Source organism: Orycteropus afer, unplaced genomic scaffold, assembly GCF_000298275.1.
Source record: "Orycteropus afer afer isolate SDZICR_OR568_19922 unplaced genomic scaffold, OryAfe1.0 scaffold00332, whole genome shotgun sequence".
Lineage (NCBI taxonomy): Eukaryota > Metazoa > Chordata > Mammalia > Tubulidentata > Orycteropodidae > Orycteropus > Orycteropus afer.
The window spans coordinates 1,462,028-1,473,274 of record NW_006921919.1 but is presented as its reverse complement, the minus strand read 5'-3'; the positions used below and the strand labels follow the sequence as shown (position 1 = coordinate 1,473,274).

At 35.1% G+C, this 11,247-nt stretch overlaps 1 protein-coding gene across 1 annotated transcript in view; it reads right to left on the bottom strand.

The window, feature by feature from the left end:
• LOC103206850 (N-deacetylase and N-sulfotransferase 3) overlaps positions 1–11,247 on the bottom strand; it is a 376,548-nt gene that overhangs the window by 60,578 nt on the left and 304,723 nt on the right. Inside the window, exons 6-8 of the mRNA XM_007952367.2 lie at positions 7,340–7,522; positions 5,052–5,148; positions 381–504 (exon numbers count right to left, since the gene is read on the bottom strand). Coding sequence (XP_007950558.1) covers positions 381–504; positions 5,052–5,148; positions 7,340–7,522 — 404 coding nt within the window. The remainder of the gene's footprint in view (positions 1–380; positions 505–5,051; positions 5,149–7,339; positions 7,523–11,247) is intronic.

Genomic DNA, 11,247 nt, shown 5'->3' with positions numbered 1-11,247 from the left:
CCTGAGTCAACCAAAACCAAAACCAAACTCACTGCCATCAAGTGAGATCTGACTCATAGCGACCCCTCCTTGTGTTTCCGAGGTGGTATCACTAAGGAAGTAGATTGCCCAACCTTCCTTCTGAGGAGTGGCTGGTGGGTTTGAACCGCCAGCCTTCTGGTTAGTAGTCAAGTGCCTTAGGCACCACACCACAAGTACCTTGAAAAACTGATAGTGAACTATTATAAATAATTCTTGTGCTCTTTTACATTATTCAATCTATCAGTGGTACAGGGTATAATTTTATTTGTGGTATAAACGTATGTTTAAAAATATTACTGCTAATTTTATGCTGTGTACAGTACATATGCTTTTATATTTATACTAATAACCCATCTTACCAATCAATCCCCCTGTGGTAGTTATTTCTATTAAAGAACTGTACCTCCTCAAAGGTTTTTGGGCTGGGGGAGTTACTAAGGATGGAAGGATGCATAACCAGGAACAAATACAAAGCTGTGGTACCTGGAAGACAAGAAAGATTTAGAGATTAATTAAATGAAAATAATAATTTCTTAGTATTGGCATTTCAAAGTAATCAATAAAGTCAATACTACAATGACCCAAAAAGATACATCATAAGCTCTGCTTGAATTAGTTATCCAGCCTTTTAAAAGAGGCAGATTCTAAAAATAGAGTATGATGTGAGGAGAATAGGTCTTTGGCGGGGTTTGGGAAAACTATCTTTTGCTCCCACCTCAACCATTGATTTGCTCTGTGACTTTGGTTTTTAGCTTCTCTTTTTCTAGTTTTCCTAGTGGGAAATCATTTGCTTTGTATATTTATAGGGTTTATCTGAGCATGAAAAGACGTAGTGTACCTGATAAGTAAAACAGTAAATAAATGAAATAAATCCAAAACTGATCCTTAGATTCTCTTATGAACTTCTTCCTCCTGAAGCTTTTGAAAGCTTATTAAACTCCAGGCAGAATTTGATCTTTCAACAAGTTTTTTTAAGTTTGAATGTACTTATATGCTTATAAATGGTAGTATCAAAAACTGTTTAAGTTACTAAATTTAAACAAAAAAATTGGTGCTTTTCCTTAGTGACATAAAAATTACATTTGTAACTATTAGGGAGCAAGGGTATGATAGTTTTTTAGAGTAAGTAATGTCAGAAATTATAAGATTAGTGTTTTGTAGCCTAACTTATGAGCCAAAGGGTATAGTTTAGTCAGAGTGCCACATAAGAAAGTACTGCAGTCCAGATTCAATTTGCCAAAGACTTAACCAGGCGCTTATGAGATCATACTGTAAAATACTTTTGGGCTATGGTCTATTTAGTACTTCTAAGACAGAAATATACCCTTGATTTTCCACATCTCCACCTTAATGAAATTTACACCGTTCTATAATCTGATGGAGCAGGAATTGGTAATTGTATTACAGGTCAATTGCTAGCAATGGTAATCAGACATGGCCTTATAATATTGCGCTGCTCTCACATGGATAAATTACTGTTCTAATTTTACTAAGTAGTAATGCCTTCTTGCCATCTTTATACATGTTTTTGTTTTCTTACTTTTCTGATAAGCTTTCTTTTGTACTGTAATTAAATCTACTATACCTATAAAACAGAAAAAAAAATTAAATAACCCTGTCAACAGCAATATTGCCTGCAAATGAATCGAAAGAGGCAGTGTTTCTAGATTATTTTTGAGCTAAACAATGAACAGTTTATCTATCGTCATGGATAACTATAGGACATGAAGCATAGTGATCTCTCTCGCTCTCTTTTTTTTTTTTTTTTTTAAGTAATCTCTTATATACAGAGGGAAATGGCCATTATAAGCTTTACTTACAACACTCTTTAGCGTGTCTTAGATTCATTTCAAGGGCTTGTTGTAACAGAGGCAGGTGGGCCCCTATTCCCAGAGACTGATTCAGCAGGTCTATGTCAGGCCAAGAATTTTCATTTCTAACAAGTTCCCAGCTGATGCTCTGGGCACCACACTTTGAGAACACTGACTTAGAAGAAATGTGGAAAAAATCTAAAACTTTTTGGGAGAAAATAAAACAAATAAACTCAACTTTTATTAATTGAAATCCACAGTAAAGTAATAAAAAGCATGGTCTTTGGTGTCAGGTACAATCCTAAGGTCAGTAGTTTTATTTCTAGTACTTACCCAGCTATGACAACTTGAACAAAATTTATTTACCTTTAATGAGTCTTAGTTTTCTTATCTGTGTAATGGGGAAGAAAATACTTAGCTATCAGGGTTTAAGAGGGTCAAAAAAAGATAACCTATGTTAAGGTACCTAAATAGTGCTCATCTTTCATATCTGAGTATTAGTAAGATTTAAAAAAAAAATAATGCTTTAATTAGATATAATTCAGTAAGGCATTTTTAAAACGGATAAGAACAAATCTTTGTGGGAAAAGGGTATGGACATTATAATGTGAAAAGAAAAAAACAAATTAATTTCTTCCTTAGATCAATTGAAATATTTTTCTAAATTTAACATTTAAGAATGGTATTAAATTATGTTATTTACTTTTAGTAGCCTTTCATGACTAGCATTAATCAGGCAAACAGGAAAGAATGGGTATGATCTAATTGCTTTGCATCGTCAGTAAAAGTCATAATGGAATTTATCAGTGGTCAAAAAACGACATAGTAATTTCTGAATTCTTTCTTTACCTACACATGGTTTTGGGTCTGAATAAACTGTCCTGCATATGTATTTTAACAGTAAATGGCACAGGCCCTGGCAATGTCCTAATCTGTCATTCATGGGGTCACCATGAGTCAGAACCATGGCAAGCCATTAACAAGAACAACAATTCAACTACATAATCAAAGACATGATACATTCAAATAACCATTGGTAAAGCTTCACATTTTCTATTTTTGTCAGTTTCAACACAAAAATATCTGAATATCTAGGTTAGTATAAGTCTATAAAAATTATGCATAAATATACTTTTGACAAAATTAAAGTTAAAAAATGAAACTAATTGTCATGAATATTGATACACAAAACCAAATGGATGAACAAACTATTGATACACACAACCAAATGGGTGAAGCTCATGAGCATTACGCTAAGTGAAAGAAGTCAAATATAAAATACTACCCACTGTATGATTTCATTTCTATGAAATTGTAGAAAGGACAAAATCATAGTGGCAGTGGAGTCTGAGTGGTACAAAGAGTAACACCCTCAAGCATTAACCAAAAGGTTGGGGGTTTGAGTCTACCCAAAGGAGTCTTGAGACAAAGACCTGGCAATCTATTCCAAAAAGTCACCTATTGAAAACCCTATGGAGCACATACATGGGGTTTCCATGAGTCGGAATTGACTCTATGGCAACTGGCTGGTTGGTTATAGTGGCAGAAAGCAGAACCATCAGTGGTTGCCTGTACCTGGCGGTGGGGGAGGGGATCTACTGCAAATGGCATAGAGAAACTTTTTAGGGTGACAGAGCTTTTCTGTATCTTGATTGCGGCAGTGGTTACCCACTGCATACAATTTCCAAAATATACCAAACTATACAATGAAAATGGTGAATTTTACTGCACATAAATTAATACCTCAATAAAGCTGGGAAAAATTCAATTTCTATAGGAAGAAGATTAATAAAAATCATTTCCAAAGTTAAATGTCACATAAAAGTTGTAACACAAACATTTGGAAACCCAATTTTGCTTAAGGTGACAATTAATTCTGCCATCTTACCATGATATTAAAAAAGGTCTGCATATTCAACACAATATGAGAGAAAGCATGTCCTGCAGGGCTTTCTGTAGCAAACCCAATACACGGACCATACCAAGCTTCAGAAAGAAGTTGTGACAAGTAATGTCAAGGCTATGGGATGGCAATGGGAGTTTGATGAAAAGACTAGTTTAAATATTTTTCCATTTGCCTCTCAACTTTAAATAAATAAAGGGACATGAAATAGATGTTGTTGTTGTTGTCGTTATGTGCCATCGAGTTGGACCTGACTCATAGCGATCCCTCCTTTGCTTTCCGAGGCAGTATCACTACGGAAGTAGATTGCCCCATCTTTCTTCTGAGGAGTGGCTGGTGGGTTGGAACCGCCAACCTTCTGGATAGCAGTCAAATGCCTTAGCCACTATGCTACCAGGTAAGAAAATATTTATCCTATTTATTATTGTTTTCAGATTGATATTTGCAAATGTGACAGATAGAAAATGAATGGGCTAAACTTTGTGCATTTTATATAGAATTCTTCCTAGTTATTTCTGAAGAGATGAGGAGAGGGGATGTATTCCCATTAGGAAGAGGTATGGTTGACATGGCTGTTTTCTGTGAGGCCAAAATCCAATCATTCAGGATGCAGCATGAATGTCCAGCATCTTAACACTTCCACTGGGCTTCATTTTAATACTGATTCTTACAGAAACAAGTTTATAGGGAAAAAAATTGCACACCAATTTAAGAAAAAAGTATGGAAGATTTCTCCTGGGTATGGATAAATACCTTTCTTAGCACAAAATTTTGTTTATGTCTGGGAATTGTGCTTGTCAGACATCTTCTAGACTGTTAAAAAAAATAGTCTTCTCTGCAAGCAATAGTTTAGAAATAAACCACATCAGGAAGATGAAAGCCTAAGGGACTCATTTTTCTGGAAGAGATTTTTTTTATAAAGAGTTGTAGGTATTTATATGTGTCCCTCTTGACTTCTGACAAAATCTTGTCAGCTGCTCTCTAAACACCTGATTAGTTTTGATTTTAGAAATGTCAGTAACAACAGTTTTCAATTAAGATCTTTGGGGAAAAAAATAGCATTTCTCACAGAATTTCCTGCTGAATACTCAAGCTGTGTGACATCTATTTTCAACTTTTTTCCTTAATTAAAAAATAAAACACTTTGTTAAATGCTTAAATATGTTATTGAACAAGGAAAGACTAAGTCAGAACACAAAATGTGTTGTTTGTTCATTAGCATTTCTAGGAAGTGTAAGAACTCATTTTGATAACTCATAGTTTAGTCATTAGGATTTTTATACTGGTTGGTTAATCAAGACATAAAAAGCACTCACCAGTTTTCTGGGGTCCTATTACCAAGAATTTTGGTAAGCGATCACAGGTTTTTTCTTTAGACCAAATATCTCTGTGGCGTTTGTCATCACAAGGATTCTAAATGCGAGAAAAATATAGACTTTTTTTTTTTTTTTTTTGGTGATGGTGTCCACTGTGTGCTAGAGTTTTCCAACTTCTGCCCTTAAAAGATATCCCAAGAAAGAAGGCTGTGTGGCTCCTTTTTAAAAATGAAAGCATTGATACGGCATCAAAGAAGCTTTCAAATAATTCCTTTCCATTCTGAAGTTGAGAGTCTACTGAGGAAGTGGCGGAGGGGAGGTGTTTCCACTACAGGTAAGCTACCTCATAGCACTGAGAGTTTCATATATTTTCTGCTACTAGTAGTTCTATGTCTTAATTTTTTTTTTTTTTTTTTAATAGTGAGCTTGCTGGGCAGAGACTATGTTTTCTGCTAACCTAAAAGAAGATAGACTCTCAGCGTTCAATAAATAAATGAAACATGAGGTATCAAATTTTTATTCTATGTAACTTTGAGCTTTCCTGCTGTGCCTCAAATGGCTATGGATCTGACCATAATAATGCTATTTAAAGAGACAGCTTATTCCTTTCAATTGTCTTCAAAGGTCAGTAAATGTATATCTAAAAATGTAACTATGGGCTGTGATGTTAAAAAGTCCTGGATTTTAGCAAAAGGGCAAAATGAGGGTGAATTATTACCTTAGGGATTCAGCTTTTGATCTATAGTACTTTAGCTGACGCATGCTGTGCAAGATATATCTAAAACCACCCTTAATTCTAACTGCAAAGTGTGTATTATGTAGAAAAGAGAATTACAGTACCCTTTACTACTATTTTCAGGAGTGGTCAGAAGGGACCACTTTCTACTTCTTTGCAATTAATACTGTACATATGTGTTGTTAAATAAACCTTCTGCTTATTTTCAATAAGCAACAGATACTAAGAATAAAAGTCTATCCTTTAAAAAATCAATTTGGCTACTGTCCTGGAAAAAAATTTGTTTCAACCGTGTTGCCTGAAATAATAATGATTTCAGTTTAAAAATAAGGTGTTAAATTAGCAGGAAAATTGCATATCTTTCCAGAAGCTCATATTGGTGGTATTTTGTGGTGGGTAAGATTAGAAGATCCTTAGTAAAATGACTAAAAAGTAACATGCAGTCCACATTCTGACTTTGCTAAAATGTGTAGTTATTTCCATCCTTGGGGTTATCTGTTTGTGCTCGGGAAGTAATTATCACACTGTTTAAAGATGAATTGAATGGCAACTCAGAATTTACTCCATATTAATCTGTTAAATTTACTCAGTTCTACTGAAAATTGTTATTGTTTTACCACCAACTCTATCAATGACTCTCCTGGAGCATTTTGCACAGGCATTAAGAGCACAGCCTCTAGAGCCAGATGGTCTGGGATTGATTCCCAATTTTACTATACAATCCCTGTGTGACCTTGTTCAAGTGGTTCACCCTTTTTGTGCCTCAGCTTCTTCATCTGTAGAATGGGAATAACACTGGTTCCTACCACATAGGGTAGTGGTGAGGATTAAACAAATTAGCATACTATGGGTCATACTATGTCTGACCCATAGTAAATACTGTGTAAGTACTTGCTAAGAATATTACTTTCCTCAGATCATGGAGTGGAAATTAAAATTCAAAGTATGTTTCTGAACTTCTAAGGACACATAAGAGCCTATCCTTTGAAATCTGGGGCAACCCTAGAGTACTCTGAATATGCCCAATTTTTTTTGGTGATAATTTAATCTTAAGAAGTTTAATCTTTTTACCATGAAACACTTCCTCTATGTTCAATATAATACCCAATTTGTACTTTCAAAAGCTGCTCACATTCTTCTGCTCACGTGGTTACTATCGATTCTGAATTCTCTCACCCTTCTGTCTAATGTAGTTTAGGTATTAGAAATATGGGGAAGTGCTCAAGGCATACCTGCCTAACATACATGCTGCTGTCTTCTACTCTCTCAGCCTATTAACAGACTGCAATTTGATCTTTTATTCCTTATTGAAAATAATATATCCACTGGATCCCTCACTGAACTTTAAAATTCTATAATTTCTAATGAACATGAGAACAGCAAATCTGGCTCAATTTGTTGCACTAATATAAGACTAATATAATTCAGTAAGAAGTAGTTTTTCAAATCTACTAACATTTCTGAAATGTGAATTTTTTAAAAGATGCTTTAGGTTTTCTGACTTGGATTATCTCACAGAACCACTTATACCAAATTATTGATCCAATCTTACCTGCCAGAGAGGGTCTTTCTGCTCAGGGAAGAGCTCAAAGTATTTATGGGCCAGCTGCAGTGGAGGCAGAGTCTGAAGACGCAGGTTGGTCCAGCTCTGCACAAAGTTGGCCAGATTGACAAATGTGTATAACCCCAGTCGGTCATTCCCATAGTTAGACAAATGGGTCATGAAAATGCTGATCTGAAAAGGGCAAAGATAAACAGTAGTGTGGACACAACTTGTTTTAACATTATTGTTGTTGTTGTTATGTGTTGTTGAGTCAGACCCGACTCATAGCAACCCCTCCTTGGGTTTCTGAGGCAGTATCACTATGGAAGTAGATTGCCCCATCTTCCTTCTGAGGAGTGGCAGGTAGATTTGAACCGCCAGCCTTCTGGTTAGCAGTCAAGTGCCTTAGACACTATGCTACCAGAGCTCCCTTGGAGAGTGCAATCATAGCAAGGGTAGTTTTTTTTTTTTTTTTAAAGAAGCTTGCACAGGGCTTCAATTTTGGACATATCTCAAGTACTCTCATATTAGAGAATGTATATTTAGCAAGATCTGATCAGCATTTTTTTTTCTTGAAATTTTAATATATTTTATAATAAAAAGAAGTCCAAGATCTATTAGCTGCCATATACTGACACTAGGGAGCTCTGGAAGCATAGTGCTTAAGGCACTTGACTGCTAACCAGAAGGCTGGCAGTTCAAACCCAGCAGCCACTCCTCAGAAGGAAGGTTACGCACTCTACTTCCGTAGTGATGCTGCCTTGGAAACCCAAGGAGGGGTCGCTATGAGTTGGGTCCAACTCAACAGCAGATAACAACAACAACAGTGTAACTAGACTGCATCTGAATAACATGTCCTAGAGGTTTTTCTAGGTGGTGCAAACAGTTTTCCCACAACTATTAACCTAAAGATTGGCACTTTGAACCTACCCAGTGGTACCATGGAAGAAAGACCTGGCAATCTGCTTTTGTTGAAATTACAGTCAAGAAAACCCTGTGGAACAGTTTACTCTGCAACACATGGGGCTGCCATGAGTCACAATTTTCTCAATGACAACTGACGACAACAACAATGTCAACACATAATGGCTTCATGATATGTGGAATATTCATTCGAAGTAGCATCCCAGGAAATTCTAATTTTAATTTCAGTCTACTTAATTCAGCTTGTAATGGAGCCCTTAAAGAATCAATGAATTGTCATTATTAACATTATCTGAGTGACCTCTGGTTTGCATCTATTAGAGGCCACAATGACAACAGGCTGGTGCCTGAGTTTTTACTAAAATAACTATTAACCATCTTCCATTAAGAACAACTTCAAGACTTTTTTCCATAACATTGCGTCTACTGTTTCCAATATATATACAAATAGTAAAATATATGTTATATATAATATATATATTGATGTGGTACAAATGATTAATGCACTTGGATTCCAACTGAATGGTTGGCAGCTCAAGTCCACTCAGAGGTGCCTTGAAAGAAAGGCCTGGCAATCTACTTCCAAAAATACCAGTCTTTGGAAATCTTGAGGAGCATAGTTATACTCTGGCACACGTGGGATTGCCCTAAGTGAGAATCAACTCCATGGCAAATGGTTTTATTTTTCCCAGTATCTTATATCTCCTTTAAAAATAGTCTTCAATGCTTGGGCAGATGAAATTGACTCTTCCTATGGAAGCAGTTGACTTAGATTCCATTCATGCTTTGAAACAAAATTATAGCAAATGTGGGGAACTTCTCATAGTGAAACAAATTTCAGTTATGAACATTGGATTAAATCAGTCTTGGATGTACACTGTGCATTTTTAAAACTACTGCTTTAAGTAAATGCAAATCGTTTTTGTTGGTTAGATGTTGACAAATGGGAATAATACTTCTGCGTGAGATTTTTCAATGTCAAAGAAAACCATTGTGGCATTTATGCTACTATGGAAAAGAACCATAAAAAATAATTCATGTTATAATAGCACTTTCCTAAAATATATAATGTCATGGGAATGAATAGTAATAATGGTCATTATAATCGTCATCATAATGAATACAAAAGGTTCATTTATTAAGTGGCTGAAAGAATTATTAAATAAAATTCAATGAAGTAAAGTGGTAGAGATGACAGAAAAGGTTATATTAAGATTTGAAATAATGAATCAGAAAAAAAATATAATTACAACTACGAATAAAAGAAATAGTAATAGCCTATGTTCTATGGAACAAATCCTTCAGGGCTTTCCCGTGAAAAGCTTCAATGGTGATCAAGAGTATTTAACTGTGTTTCTAATCACTCTGCCTGAACATACGTTAAATATTAGAACTTTCACAAACAGGATACTTTGAGGGTAATTTTAAGAAGCTACCAGCAGAATGGTACAGTAACAGATTTGATAAGTAAGACTTAACATTTTAGGTCTTTCCAAAAAATGAGACTTGAAATTCCACCTTCTGGTTACATCCTACAGTCATTTCAGTTCTGTAACTTATTTATTTTTTTACCCACACCTCTTTTCCTCCTCCAAAGTTTATCAAAACAGTATGTGATTGAGAAACTTATAAAAATCAAACTTAAATTTAGTTCTTTTATATTGGCTGTTAGAGGCAGTCTTTTTTTATGTGCCACTTTTACATTTTTTTTTTAGTGTAGCAGAATTTTTCTAGATTTCTCTCTCTTAAAAGAAAAACTTTAATATACTGTAAAAATATATATAAATACACACACACGCACATGTATTATTTTTTTCTTAACCTGGTTAGTCAAACTAATTAAAATTTCTCGATTTTAATGAAGGATTTATAAATGCATGTGTGCTTACCTTCCATGTGAATAAGATCTCCACTGGAAAGAAAACAGAAAACTTAGAGATCCTGTGTGACTTTGTGATACTAATATATTTGACCTTCTTGTGAATTCTCTTTTCAACCTTGGGAAACATTTTATTCTGTGACAATCAAAGCACAGTTTTACTGTATGACTGTGAAAAATGCACTGGCACTGAGTCGATTCTGACTCATAGTGACTCCGTAGGACAGAGTAGAACTGCCCCATAGAGTTTTCAAGACTGTAAATTGTCAGTGGTTGGTGGGTTCGAACTGCTGATCTTTGGGTTAATAGCCAAATGGCTTGAACTTGCACAGCATGACTACAGAAAGTAAAAAATGCCACATTCTCTGGTAAAGGTAGAGGCAACCCTAAATGAGTTATGAGCTAGTTAATGACATTGCTTTTGCTGAAACTAAACCTGATTTACAAGGATCACAGTGATTCTTTCAAGGGATTGAATTTACCACTGTTAAGGAAAAGTTACTTAGCCTGCAAACATGGAACCTTTCTTGGGTTTTGAATTCTGTTTTTGCATGTCCACTTTACCATAATGCAAAGTGCACAATAAGCAAAAAGACTGTTTCAAAATACGTTTTTTTTTCTTTCCTAATGCATGCTACCTCATGTGACTTTTAAACTTGAGACTCAAGGCTGAGATTTAAGGAACTCTGGTAGGTGTAGTCATTAAGGCATTTGGGTGCTAACCAAAAGATCGGTGGTTCATGAAACCCATCGGCCTCTCCATGGAGGAATAATGAAGGCAGTCTTCTTTGATGACAGTGAGTTTAAAGATAGACAAAGCCAAGGGGAGCAAAATTCATCAGGACATAAAACACTTCAATTTCTTTGAAAACTATTTCTTTTAATGATATACAAGATTCTCCCTTAACATGAAATATTACATATCTGTTGTTTAATATGTAGCCTCAAGCATTCTTTATTATTTTTAAGTTATGAAACTATGTATAACAGGCTACAGGGCTGGTGAGAATATATAACTGGAATGTTTCAAGCATTATTTCCATGTCCCTATTTTGACCTACGATATTTATAATGCCACTCTATCTCTTGGCAATTCTTTACCTGACATCACTTT